The sequence below is a fragment of the Dasypus novemcinctus genome, chromosome 12 (genome assembly GCF_030445035.2).
Source record: "Dasypus novemcinctus isolate mDasNov1 chromosome 12, mDasNov1.1.hap2, whole genome shotgun sequence".
NCBI classification, from domain to species: Eukaryota; Metazoa; Chordata; class Mammalia; order Cingulata; family Dasypodidae; genus Dasypus; species Dasypus novemcinctus.
In genome coordinates, this window is record NC_080684.1 from 88749113 (window position 1) to 88764024 (window position 14912).

General features: G+C 37.4%; 1 protein-coding gene across 10 annotated transcripts in view; it reads left to right on the plus strand.

Annotated features, from left to right (window-relative positions):
• Positions 1 to 14912, plus strand: part of TXNRD1 (thioredoxin reductase 1) — a 120596-nt gene that overhangs the window by 94971 nt on the left and 10713 nt on the right. For all 10 annotated transcript variants that reach the window (XM_071219039.1, XM_058308654.1, XM_058308655.2 and 7 more), the window contains 3 exons: positions 5205 to 5312; positions 8291 to 8386; positions 12031 to 12165. In XM_071219039.1, the coding sequence (XP_071075140.1) occupies positions 5205 to 5312; positions 8291 to 8386; positions 12031 to 12165 (339 nt within the window). The remainder of the gene's footprint in view (positions 1 to 5204; positions 5313 to 8290; positions 8387 to 12030; positions 12166 to 14912) is intronic.

Here is a 14912-nt window from a genome sequence, read left to right on the forward strand (position 1 = left end):
AATAACTATATAGTAAAAGTTGTGAACTTACAAAAAAACGTGTAACATCATGTAGAGATCGCATACCATGCATTGTTGCAAAACATTTGTTACAAATTATGAAAGAATATTGTCAAAATACTACTACTAACTATAGCAAGACTACCTCTTTTGAGGTCATTAAATCTTGTATTCATTATTGTGGTTTTTGAGTACCTGGTAAGTCAAGAAAGAGCATTTAGAAATGTAGCTTCAGATACATTTTGTTTGTTCCTGACTTTTGTCTTTGTTGTTCCCTAAAACGGAAATACATTTTTAATATACCAACATTAACCAAAAGGCAAGCATGCAAAAATTGTGCCTAAATAAATTCGAAATCATCATGGCACAAAATTCCTAAAGAAATTTAATGGATCTTTTCACCGACTTTGGACATATCCTTCCTTGTCTGGTAATAATACTGAATTCTAATATCTGCCAGGTAGAGCAGATTCTTTCTTGGCATGCCTTCAGTTTTTTTTTTTTTTTTTTTTTTAAGATGTATTTTTATTTATTTCTTTCCCCTCCCCTCTCCACCCCAGTTGTCTTTTCTCTGTGTCCGTTTGCTGCCCGTTCTTGTTTTCGTCCTCTTCGGTTGTCAGCGGCATGGGAATCTGTTTCTTTTTTTTGTTGCGTCATCTTGTTGTGTCAGCTCTCTGTGCGTGCAGCGCCATTCCTGGGCAGGCTGCACTTTCTTTTGCACTAGGCGGCTCTCCTTACTGGGCGCACTCGTTGCACGTGGGGCTCCCGTACGCGGAGGACACCCCTGCGTGGCACGGCACTGCTTGTGTGCACCAGCACTACACATGGGCCAGCTCCACACGGGTCAAGGAGGCCCGCAGTTTGAACCGCAGACCTCCCATGTGGTAGACGGATGCCCTATCCACTGGGCCAAGTCTGCTTCCCACCTTCAGCTTTTAATCAATATCAGAATTAAATTGAAATTAATGTACTTTCTATTGTTGTTTTTTCCTTATTCTTAGTCTAATTACTGTGACAGAAGCTTTACTGAACTAGAAAATAGACAATTGCTACTGAGTCCCTGTATTTGAAATAACTCACTTGTCTGTCCTTCAAAGTAGTAAAAAAACTGAAATGCCAATAGATACATAGGTTAATTGTGTTTGGGGGGAATTAAAAAACTTGGTTTAAAACAACTGCAAATCCCTTTAATTTTGCCCAAAATGCCTCAATGAAACTTTCCACATTTGTGACAGAGTGAGCCGATCCAAGTCTGCATTTCCTACTTTTAAAAGATCAGTTCTCTGGGCATTAACATCCCAGGGTTCACAGGATAGAGGAATAAAATATGGACTAGAGTGGACTTAACTGGTATTCTACTATAGATTTATTGTGACTCTAGCAATGGAAGAAATTGTATCATTGATAAGGAGACAGGGGCCACAGTAGTTGCTGAGGGCAGGGAGAGGGAAGAAGATGTGATGTGAGGGCATTTTGGGAACTTGGAGTTGTCCTTAATAATATTGCAGGGACAGATGCTGGACATTAGATATCCTGCCATAACCCACTGAATGGACTCGGGGAGAATGTAAGTTACAATGTAAACTATAATCCATGCAGTGCGGCAGTGCTTCAAAATGTATTTACCAAATGCAATGAATGTGCCATAATGATGAAAGAGGTTGATGTGGGAGGAGAGGGGGTTGTGGTGTGGGGTATATGGGAACCTCTTATATTTTTTAACGTAACATTTTTTGTGATGTATGTATCTTTAAAAAAAAAGATGACGAAAAATGTTAAAAAAAAAAAAAGATCAGTTCTCTGTTGCAAAATTCAGCTTAATACAAACACGTAGCTAAATTAAATCAGTTAATGGGATAGGGAAGAGAAACCAGATTGAACCCTTGGTGTTTGTGCCTTCCTTCAAAATTGTTATTTTATTTATTCTTTGTTTGACAATGGTAATTGTGATGAGGAAAAGAGACAAAGAGCACCTATCTGTGTGTGCTTCTGGAATGGTTGGCACTGTGCTAAGTGCTTTGTATACATTATCTCATTCTGTCCTTTTGACAATGGTGTGGAGATTGTTGCTATTTTACAGGAAAATAAGTTAACTCTGCCCAAGTTGACAAAGCTAATCAGAAAGAAATCAGATCCAGATCTGTTTTCTTTACCATGACAATTTATCACCTAAGAGAGAAGGAGGTTTGGGCAGTTTAGATTTTAATATTTTAATTAATTGCAATTTATCCTCCAAGTAATATACCACTTCAGGTATATGTTAAGAACTATACAGTGCCCATTTCCATCTCTTTTCCTTTTGCTGTTATATTACAAATGTTACAAATCCTGGGATACATTGTTATTCATTTCACTTTAAAACAGTTAATCATCTTTTAAAGAAATTAAATAGAGGGGAGATGTCTTTTACCTGGATCCACAATTCCATTTCAAACTACCATGTGCTGTTAATGCCATTCAGTGTACTTTGCATTTCAAGTACTGTGTTTTTTTTCTTCATCTCTACAGGCTTCATTTAAAAAAATTTTTTTTTCTCTTAGCAAGTTCATGTTTTCTTCTACCTTCTTTAAGTATATGGAATATGGAACATACTTATAATAGCTCCTTTATTGTCCTTCTCTGCTAACTTCACCATCTTTTTTGCGCCTGTTTCTATTGATTGCTTTTTCTCTTGGTATTGGTTCTTATGTTCTTGTTCCTTGTCATTTTTTTGAATGATTGTTGACATTGTAAATTTTACATTGTTGGATCCTGAATTTTGTTATATTCCTTTAAGTAGTGTTCAACTTAGTTCTTGTAGGCTATCAAGCTACGTGGGATCAGGTTTTTTTCCCCAACTTTCTTACTATTTTAAAATACTCTTAAACTAAAGGACAGTTAAAAAATAATATAAGCCCATACAGAAAACTCCAGCATTCTTCTTTACCCCCAGATATCCAAATCTACCAATTTTAACATGTTGTTCCATTTGCCGTATCATTCTGTCTATCCATCAATCTATCATTTCCTCTATCTGCTGCGTCTGGAACCAGGAATGGGGTTTTACGTAAGGAGTGGGGGCACCGGGGGCACCGTGCTGAGCCAGTGAGCGGTGGGGGTGGGGATGAGGGCCACCCAGGGTGCTGAGAGAGTCTGTCACTTTTTAGTAGCCTTTTTCTTGATCTACTGCTTGCCCTGTTGCTGCATTTCTTTATAACTATTTTCTGGAACTTTGAGAAAGATTTTTCTGCCAATTCTTGCTGATTGTTTAAGTCTTATGTGCGGGTGGGTGGGATGGATGATGGAGTCCTGAAGCGTCTCATTCTGCCATCTTGATCAGGGCAGTGTCTGCAACTTGCTTTTCAACTTTTCTAGGGTGATTTGTTTCTCCTCTCTCAGGATCACAGTCCTGCACTACCTACGGCCCAATGTCTGAAAACATTGCTTCATTTGATCTGGTTTTCAGGTTATAGAAAGAGGAAGGTTAATCTGGTCCCTGATAACTTAGTATGGCAAGCAGATGTCTGCCTTTACTTTTGAGTCAGAATTCCAAGGTTCATGTTCTCTTTAGAGAAAATGATTAAATTGTACTGTTTCTAGAAGGAGGCACATTTTAAACTTCACCCTACTGTTGTAGAGAGTGAGGATTGCATTTCTCATATTTTAAGTGAAATGTTTCTTATGTCCTTACCACAATGTATAAATATGACTGCTAGGTTTTTATAAAATGTGATTTGTTAATGTAGTTTGCATTTACATAATAAATTTTTCACAATTCACTAGAGTGTATTAAAATTGCTGAGAAATCTGATAGAGAAACTTGCTTACTTGTGTTTTTTTTTGTTTTATTTATTTATTTTTTATAGAGCGTATTTATTTGGGGTAGAAGCTTACAGTTACCAGGCCAAAAGCATAAGTTACTTTCCTCACCAAAGTCTCTTGCTAGGTGTTGGAGCAAGATGGCTGCCAACGTTCAAACTTCCTCTTCCTCTTAAGGTTCCATGGTCCTAGCCTCTTCCAATATCAGCTGCCGGCTAAGATAAGTCTTGTCTCTCCCCTGGGGCTTGTTTCTCTCTGGGCTGAACTACTCAGGGCTCTGGTCTCTGCAGCTGCAAATTATCAGGCAAACTGGTTGTCTCTCTTCCTAGGGCCTCTGCCTTATGACCAGACTCCTCTGTGTGCTTACTTCCCAGGCTCCAGCTCTTTATTTGCTTTTAATTCAGCAGTGTTACAAACTTGTTTGATTCAGAACCCTTTTGTCATCTACACCTATCCATTAACATCATGAAATATGCTTGGAAAATACTATCGTAAGCCTTAATTCAGCTGTGCCCTCCCATCCTACCCCCAAGTCTTCATTATTGACTGCATATTTAAAATCCCTTATTGGGATTTTTATTTTATTTTCATTATTTGTTTGTTTGTTTATTTTAAAGCAGTAGGTCCCGGGATTGAACCCAGGACCTTGTATGTGGGCAGCTGTCTCTCAACCACTGAGACACATTGTCTCCCCTAAATTGTTTTTTTTCATTTGTTTGCATGTTTTTAGGAGAGATACCAGAAACTGAATCTGGCCATTTCCGGTGTTGCCACTATTGATGAGTACCACAGAAATGCTCAGTTTTTGCATGTAGTTTTTTTCTGTATATCTATCTATTTTCTTCTTATACAAGTCTAAAAGTAGGATTATTGGACCAAAAAGTATAAAATATTTTTGTAGCTGCTAGTATCTATTATCGAATTGATTTTCCAAAGAAGTGTTTTATTTTAAAAGTTTTATTTTCAGCACAACAAAAATATAGTGTACTTCCTCATGCACACCTTGTCCTTCACCTTTGGGAGCTTGTTGTGACTTTAGTTTTAGGTCTGTGAGAGATGAGGGGTGGTGCAGATGGATATGAGCGTTGAAGTACGTTCACCAGCACTGAGTGTTGTTGTCAACAGCTTTATTGAGGGGAGATAATTATGTCATCATTTGTAACATCAGTTGGTAAGTGGATGGAGAATCCACATGAATCATTTTTTCATAAATCAGTTCTATTATACTTCAAATTTCTACTTAATGTTTATCCGTGTAATAGGTTAATATCTGTAACTGTAACTTCATACATTTTTAATAGAAATTTTTGAGTGTGTTTTCCTTCCAATTTTGAACCTTTTTAAAATACCCTTTTGAGTTCTAATTTGGCTTGGCATAATTCTTTCTCTCCATCATTTTGAAACAGTGTGACTATGAAAATGTTCCAACAACGGTATTTACTCCTTTGGAATATGGTGCCTGTGGTCTTTCTGAAGAGAAAGCTGTGGAAAAATTTGGGGAAGAAAATATTGAGGTAAGTCTGGTTTTTTTTTTCTTTTCTCCTATGCTAAGTTACTACTGCTTTGGTTGAAAGCCCTTCACCCCTAAATACTTCAGTGTTAATAAACACATATATTGGTTTCTTTTTATTCTTAAAACAATGTTGTTAGAAATAAGGAAAATACAGAGTTTATATTTCTACTGCCCTGGTCCACTAGTAATACTTGTTCTTTTCCTGGTATTACTTTCTAATTTATACCAGCTTTACCATTCTCCCTTTATAGTCAAGGAAGATGCACATAATATACAGTATTTGTATACACAAATAATATACAGATAATGCTATAAAAGAAACTATTTTACATTATACTGGAAAAAAGTTTCCTGTAAAACCTTTTAAAAAATGGATTTGTAGGTTTGTGTATTAGAGGCAATTTTATGATAATAAAAGTGTTTCAAACCTCTTATCTTTTTCCTTATTGTATGTAGCATGTAATGTCTTGGTCTATTAGTAACGTTTAACATTTTTTTCTGGTTATAAAAATTATATACGGTCATTATAGAAAGTTTGATTAGGGGGATGCAAATGTGGCTCAACTAATAGCGTCCATCTACCATATGGGAGGTCCAGGGTTCGGTATCCAGGGCTTTCTGGCCCGTGTGGTGAGCTGGCCCACTCGCAGTGCTGCCATGTTCAAGGAGTGCCATGCCGTTTAGGGGTGCCCCACGCACAAGGAGTGTGCGCTGTAAGGAGAGCTGCCCGGTGCAAAAAACACAGCCTGCCCAGGAGTGGCGCTGCACACATGGAAAGCTGACGCACCAAGATGACACAACAAAAATAGATACAGATTCCTGGTGCCTCCTGACAAGAATGCAAGCGAACACAGAAGAACAGCGAATGGACACAGAGTGGACAATGGGGGTAGGAGAGGAGAGAAATAAAAAATAAAATAAATCTTAAGAAGAAAAAAATGTTTGTTTAGGGAAATAAGAATAAGAAAAATAGGTCATTCATGAAGAGATAACTACTATTAACATTTGGGGTATTTCCTTTCCTGCCAATCTCTCCCCTAATCCCCACGCCCCTTCCCAAGTATTTATATGTGTTTGTATATTTTATTTATGTACATTTAGGATATATATGTATCTTAATTTTAAAAATGTTTTATTAAACTGTATGCAGTTTTCTACCCTGCTATACAATAATTTTATATCATGAGCATTTTCCCTTGTTCTTCAGTTCTCTCAAACAGCATTTTTTAAAAATGATTATGTAATTAATAGTTATTTTTAGGGCTTTTTATAGTTTTTTCAGCCATTTTCTATTTATTGAAAACAAATAGAGAAATGTTTTCAGTACTTCTCTTATAAATAGAATGATGAACATCTTCATAATTCATTGTCAATTTTGTGTTTATTTTATGAGGATAACTTCTTCTCAAACGGTATTAAAAAAAAAAAAAAAGATTTATTATTTATTTATTTCTCTCCCCTCCCACCCCCCCAAACCCCCTGTTGTCTGCTCTGTGTCCATTTGCTGCATGTTCTTTGTCTGCTTCTGTTGTTGTCAGTGGCACAGGAATCTGTGTTTCTTTTCGTTGCGTCATCTTGTGTATCAGCTCTCTGTGTGTGCGGCGCCATTCCTGGGCAGGCTGCACTTTCTTTCACGCTGGGCGGCTCTCCTTACGGGGCATACTCCTTGTGCGTGGGGCTCCCCTACACGGGGACACCCCTGTGTGGCACTGCACTCCTTGCGCACATCAGTACTACATGTGGGCCAGCTTCACACAGGTCAAGGAGGCCTGGGGTTTGAACCATGGACCTCCTATGTGGTAGACGGACGTCCTAACCACTGGGCCAAGTCCACTTCCCTCAAAAGGTAATTAAATTTTAAGGTTCTTAATATAGATTGCCATATTTCTTTTATAGATGATATTCGGCTACTTTATATAAATTGTTTTTTTCATAGTAAGAGTAATGCAGATGTATTGAGGAAAATTTGCGAAGGAAAAAAAGGAAGGGACTAGGAAACAATTACCCATAGACCTGTGTGCGTACCAGCAATTGTTAGCAATTTGGAGTTTCTTTAGTCATCTTTTTCCTATATAATTGTACATTCAGTTTTGTAACCCACATTTTTAAAAGTTTACATTGTATTAAATATAGGTCACTTATAATGACTATAAATAATGTGGTTTTTAAAAAAATGTATTTTTATTATAGAAGTTGTGAACTTACAAAATAATCATGCACATGTGTAGAATCCCATACAACAGCCTTTACCAACACACCACACCGTTGTGAAACATTTATTACAGACTATGAAATAATATCATCAGACTATTACCACTAACTATAGTCCATAACATACATTTGGCATATTTTTTCCATTCTCCCTATTATTAACATGGTACATCTTTGGCAAAATCAATGTGTTTGTAAAAGATAACAATCTTTACATGATTTGAACTAAGACTAGCAGTGGGAGTTGGAGGAGAAAAAACACACCCTTCAGTCATCTATGCCTTAAACTTATGAGATAACAATAAAGTGTCTTCCCTCTCTCTCTCCTGCCCTCCTTGCTTCCCTTCCTTTCTTCATCTAAGTATTAATTCTTATCGTGAATAATGCTGATAGAGGAAATGTCTTTTGGAAGCATTAAAAGAACTAGGTAATTAATTATTCCTGGCACCTTGCTTGTTTCTTGCCTTAAGTTGTCATTCCTGTAAGGTTAAAAAATAAACAAGTAATTACATGGCTTCTTTCTCTCATTTGCTTGTTCTTTGTTGTTATTTATTACTTGAGGTTTCCTTTTTGGGGGTTGAGGTATATAAGGGATGAGCTTAGTATAGCAAAAGTGCCTACCAGAATTCTTTTTAGTTCATGAATTTGTTATTTAAGAAAAGTTTAATTGTTAAGGAGCCTCCACTTTCTTTGCACCATACCTCGTGTTTGACAAGTGTACTGCTTAAGGTAGATGGCTCTCAATTGTGTGTGCTTATATCTTCCTAGGTTTATCACAGTTACTTTTGGCCATTGGAATGGACGATTCCATCAAGAGATAACAACAAATGTTATGGCAAAATAGTCTGTAATATCAAAGACAATGTAAGTGAATTTCTCATTTAATCCTTTCCAGTAATTTAATTTTGTTTTTAATATGTAGCTCTATTTTGATCACATACTACACATTGTGTGCCTTTAGTAATTTCCCTGTCTCCCTAGCTGCGAAGAATGATCAGAGTAAGGACCATGGCCCAACCTCTTTGTCTTCTCTTATTTTCACTGGCACACTCAATTAAGCAGGAGTGAAAACTACTGAGTTTCTTGAAACAAAGGGTCAACATGAGAACACTATGTGTTTATAAAAGGGGGGGAGATGAAGTCATCCTCTAAAAGTGATAAATGTTAAAAAAGAACATGAGTGATGGGAGTTTATGTGTCCTGTGTAGCTGGTACTAAAGAGAAAGCTGTACTAGAAAGAGCTCTTAATTGGGTTCTGATTTATGATTACATGTAACACCTGGTGACTGAAGGTCAGTGGGCAAACTGTCCTCAGAGTTTGTTTCCTTGGCTATGAAGTAAGGGATCAATAAATTAGTCTTTTTCAACTGACCACAAAGTAAGAAACACACTTTACATTGTAACCCAGAACACATGTATGTTCATACACGTACTTTCTTAAGTTTATATTGAATCTTTTGAAAAAAACTGGTCTTTTTAACTTAGCTGGGACCTTACCTGCAGGTTCTTTATTTCAAACAAACAGGGAAGTGAATTTGGCCCAATGGATAGGGTGTCTGCCTACCACATGGGAGGTCCACGGTTCAAACCCAGGGCCTCCTTGACCCGTGTGGAGCTGGCCCACGCGCAGTGCTGATGCGCGCAAGAAGTGCCGTGCCACGCAGGGGTATCCCCTGCGTAGGGGAGCCCCACGCGCAAGGAGTGCCTTCCATAAGGAGAGCCGCCCAGCACGAAAGAAAGTGCAGCCTGCCCAAGAATGGTGCCACACACACGGAGAGCTGACACAACAAAATGACGCAAGAAAAAGGAACACAGATTCCTGGAGCCGCTGATAAGGATAGAAGCGGTCATAGCAGAACACACAGCGAATGGACACAGCAGACAACTGGGGGGGCGGGGAGGGGAGAGAAATAAATAAATAAATCTTTAAAAAATAAACAAAAAGTACTCACAGTAAAAGTATAAATGGTGCCAAAGAGCCCATGTGTTAAAAGGCTAAACTCTTAATTTTTTTTAATCTTGGCATTCAATATAATTGAGCCATGTGATCTGATTTAGAAACTACCATTCTTTAGACAGAGTTGAGTTGCAGATTGCTTTACACAGAACCTAGGATACATTTTAGGATACATTTTCCTGGATCCTCTAAATTATAATGCATTTAATAAATTAATGCATTGGTATTACCCATTGTGGGCTACATGATTGGCTTAAAGAACAGTTTTATGAAGATTTGTTTCTCTGCAGACATTAGTTTTATTAAAGGATTAAAGGTTCATTTGTGTTATTATACATTAGTTATTCTATTGTAGACAAAAGGGAAAAAGAAGGCAAATGCCCTCATTGACAATCTGTTATCTCTCTCTCCAGGGTACATGCATAGCAGTCGGTGACACTTAAAAAGTTTTCTTCATATCAAGCAAATACATTTTACCCATACACAGTTTATTTTTCCTTTCTTCACTGTTGTCAATTATTTGTTCAAGTGATATTGCTTATATAGTGAGAAAAATAATTGTCTCTACCAGTAAATCCATGTTAATTAAAATAGTTGAAATCATAGATAGGATGATATTGTTTTCAATTATTTCCATAGATAAACAATAGAGAACATGAATACTTGTCATGAGGAGAAAAACTTTGACGATCCTTGGCATGCTTCATTTATTTTGAGTTGATTACTTGACTTCACAGTGTCTAAATGTCTTAGCTTTTAAATAGTACTTAAAATTCTTATCTTATGCTATGCTTTTATTCTTTTTATATGCTACTCTTTTTTTTACAATAGTTACTTAAAATATCCAGAAGAATAGAAAGTCATTGAAAATATTTTGATGTATTTGTTTCACACCTTTTGTCTTGTAAGAAATAAAACATTACAGATGCAGTTTATAAAGAGCTTACATTATTCATTACATTTACTGAACACGTGCCAGGCACTACTGAGAGATCTGCATGTATTGACTTATTTAATCCTTACTGTACTCTATGGGATATTATTACCACTTTATAAATGAGAAATGTGAAGCACATGGAAGTAATTGTGTCATGTCCAAATCACTTATATAGTTAATGGTAGAACTGGAATTTAATCCCAGGCAATGTTGCTTCTTTTCTATTAACCATTATTCTAGAGGCTGTTCTAATCTTTTCATATTCCTTCTTTTCAATCCTATTTGCTTCACTCTTAACCACACGCTAGAGGCAATGCTGTTCAGAAGTTAAAGTGTCTCTCCTGTTCATGTTGTTATATATTTGTCACCTATTTATATATCCACTAACATTTTATAGTGTTTTAATTTAATTAATGAGTGGCATTCTCAGTATACAACGTTCTGTAACATTTTTATTTTTTATTTAATTTACAGCTTGCTTTTTATGTCATTATTTTTTTAGGTCTTTCCATATTACATGTAAATAAAACATAAGTGATTTGTAGTAGTTCATTATATAGATCTACTTTATTTATCCATGTACTAAACCCCTGATCATCTTTGTGAATAATGTAAGAGTTCAAAATGGAATATATCACAGTATTTTGGCAGCAAGAATGACCTTCCTGATTGTTTTCCAGTGAATGAGTGGACCTTAAACAAGGCTCTGCACCTCACAGCTTGAGTTGCCTCACCCAATATGAGAACATTGGACTAGATAAGCTAGCTCAGTTAGAACTTGTTACAAAAATATATCAACCCAGCATCAGGATGCAGTGATTTTTCTGCTCTGCAGAACCTGAGTTTGGGATTTAGAATTTATCCAAAATAATTCCCACCCAGGTATTTCAAACCTGTAAACTTTTTCATTTTGCTTTAAAAATGTTTTCCAATTGGAAAAATCCTTAAACAGTCTAATTGCTCCGTCATTCCCCAAAACCTTAGCTAAAATGATTTTTAAAAATTTGTTTTGAATGTCTGCTTTTTAAATGTTAGAACTAGCACAAATTATCTGGAACTTTGAGACAACCAAATAGAGGACAGGAGGATCCTATTTTTAAAACATTTTCCAAAATATTTTGTTGTTTAATGAGCTGTGAAAATTATTGCTTCAGTGTTTTTCCTCATCAGCACATGTAGTTAGCTCTTGTCTCTTCCTTCTTGCTTAATTTGAACACAGTGCTCTTTTGTTAGTCCCTGAATAGTGGGGTAGTAGGGGGAGTCTTTAGTCTAAGCAACCTTTAGTGGCATCTTTTTTTTTTTAGGAGGTACCAGAGATTGAACCCAGGACCTCTTATACATGGGAAGCAGGTGCTCAACCACTGAGCTACATCCACTCCCCAGTGAGCGTTTGTTTTTTTGTTTGTTTCTTTAAGAAGGTACGGCATCAAACCTAAGACTTCGTGTCATATATGGGAAGCAGGTGCTCAACCACTTGGTCTACATCTGCTTCACTAGTAGCATCCTTTTTTGGCCATCTTTGAGATGGGGTTTTTAGAGTCAACTGGAGAAATAAGTATTCCAAAGTGTGTAGGAAAAAGAAACAAAATCAACTTATTTTATTTTTTATTTTAGGAACGCGTAGTAGGCTTCCATGTACTGGGTCCAAATGCTGGAGAAGTTACCCAGGGTTTTGCAGCTGCACTGAAGTGTGGCATGACCAAAAAGCAACTGGACAGCACAATCGGAATCCACCCCGTCTGTGCAGAGGTGGGTTACCAACACTTTCACAGTTCTATTTAGGAATGTACATCACCCAGCTGTTAAGTGGCAAGCTTTGGGCTATGAATGTAATGTTCTTTCTTCTATACCTGAGCTACTTCTGTGTATCCTTACAGGTTATCAGTTATTGAGAATACCTCAAAAGAAAGCCTTGTCTCTAGAAATGATTTTTCCTCTTTCAAAAATTTATCACTCCTGGTGTGAACTAGACAGTACTGTCATGCATTTAAAGGGTGAAATAATGAGTATAATATATAGATATATCTTACCACATTTCCTAAATTATTTTCATGGCAATCAGTAATGCCATTCATACCCAGAAAGAACTTCAATCCCAGTTACCCCTGAACTACCTCAAGGCTACAGTGATGCTGTCTGCCTCTTTAGCTTTTGATATCAAAGAATGAGATTTGAAAGTGATGCTTTTCAAAGACCCAGCAAATGACAGTAGCACTAAAAATTGATCATCTTCAGTATCTGGGTGTCAGTGTTTCTTCATGCTTGTCGGTGATCTTCCAAGAGTTGAATAGCGTGATTTTCTCTGCATTGTGGTGGTAAAACAAAGATGCATCTACACTGGAGAACTTGGTGAAGGTTAGGAGGAGGCATCTCATATTATATGAGGTTATATATGTAGTTGGAAATTCCAGATCTCTGGCTACCATAGTCCGTAGTTTCCAGAGGTGTACATTGTGCTTGTAAACACACACATACACATACATGTGCACATTCACACCAGATTTCATGGAGCAGATCATTAACTTATTGGTCTCTCTTCTTCATTGTCCTTTCACAACTGAACTCTGTTTATGAAATGTCAGCTTCAAGATGTGAAAAAAATGTTTTAGCTTCCTTTAGTTCTGCCTTCCTTGTTATTAGGGATGGAGTCCTCTATTCATATTTGGCTGGAATGGAAACATAAAATATTAACGTGTTTAGAAATCAGAACATCATTCACAGACTTCTGTTGTTCTTGTAGAGGAAATAAAGCTGAGCTTCAAAAAACTACCATAAATTTGAAGAGTCTAGGTTGAAGCTCTTAAAGAATATGTGATATATCTTTTATTCACTGTAACGACTAAAACTACTTGCATGGGGAAGGAGCCAATTCAATTTTTTCAAAAACACTTAGTGTTTATATTTAAAAATTGAGATACTAATCCAAGGTATTTACAAGCTGCAACAATCATCCCCAACATGGACAAATGAAAAGGTAACTTCCCATCTTGCACTTAAGAGTATATAGTTTTTTGTCTGAATTTAGCTGTCAGTGGATTGGTTGAACGAAAAAGACGTGCCACCTGCTTAACTCCTACTTGGAAGTTACTGCAATCCAGCAGTGGTCAGCCTGGCAGCATCTGGCCAGGGTCACTTCCACCTAGCCAGAAATATGCTGCGAGGAGACAGGGCTTCTTCCTGTAGTTCCTGACTGTGGAGAAGTCAGCCAAAGGTCTGTTCTCCTTGGTATACCTGGCAAATTTGGGAACCCGTTTAAGACATTTGCTACTGTGCATCTCCATCTGCTGGTCCTCTTATGGCTTTGAAACTTAGAGGCTGAATGTTCCAGTGTTTTGATAATGAGTGTTTGTTTTTTTAAACTGATAATAATGAATGCGATATAAAATTGGATGATATATCACTCTTTGAACATGTTCATTGTGTGCTATGTGCATAGCACTTCGCTGGGCACTGAGGTTGCATCCTTAAGATGAGCTAAATAGTGGAGGAGACGGATGAGTGAGGTGCCAATTGCAATTCAGTGTGATGCATCCAAGGTCAAGATAAGTATGAAGTGTTGGGTACACGTGAGTGGTACCTCAACAGTCTTTGGTGTAGACATACTGAGCCAGGTGATTTAAGAGGGAGTGAGTTTTTGCCTGAGATTAGAAGAATGCATTGAAGTTAGCCAGTCAGAGGGAACACCATTCAAAAGGAGGTAGCATGGCTCATTGAAGGGACTGAAATGCCCTCAGTATTGCTCTAGCTTGAATAGTTTAGAGAGGTAAAAAAAATATCATGCTGCAGAAGTAGATGGGAAGATCATGACCTTGTAAACCAAGGAAAGATATTTTGACTTTAACCTTGGAACTTTGGGATTCAGCTGAAAGTTATTAAAGCATGGGAGTAACATGGTCAGGTACGTTGTCCAGAGAAATCACTTTGGCTGCAATGTGGAAAATGCACCAGGGGAGGCAAGTCTAGAGACAGTTGCAGTTATGTGACTGTTTACAACAGGCGAGAGAGGACATGATGGTGGTAGCCTGAGTTGGGATAGTGGAACTCAAGAGAAGTTGACGTAGTCAAGAGAGAATCAGGATAGAGCCCATAGTACTTGCCAACTGATTGGAAATGGGAAGAGGGAAGAATTGAGCATGATTCACGTTTGTGGCCTGAAATAGGAAGTATCATAGAAAGAATTGGTTTGAGGGGAATAGCATTGACAGTAGCATTGACATTTATGAGGGGCTTACTGTGTGTGTCAGGGACTCTCCTCTCCACATACTTAGTCCTTAAAAGAACCCCATGAAGTAGTGGGAGTAGCATCTCTCATTTGACAGATAAGGACATTGAGGACAGAGAGGTTGAATAACTTGCCCACAGGTACCCAACTTGGAAGGGACAACTGGAATTCAAACCCAGATAGTTTGACTCCAGAGCACCACACTGTACAAATGATATTCCACTTCTGCAGGCTTTTGCATAGAATTTAAATTGGAAATGATTTCTTGGTCGTA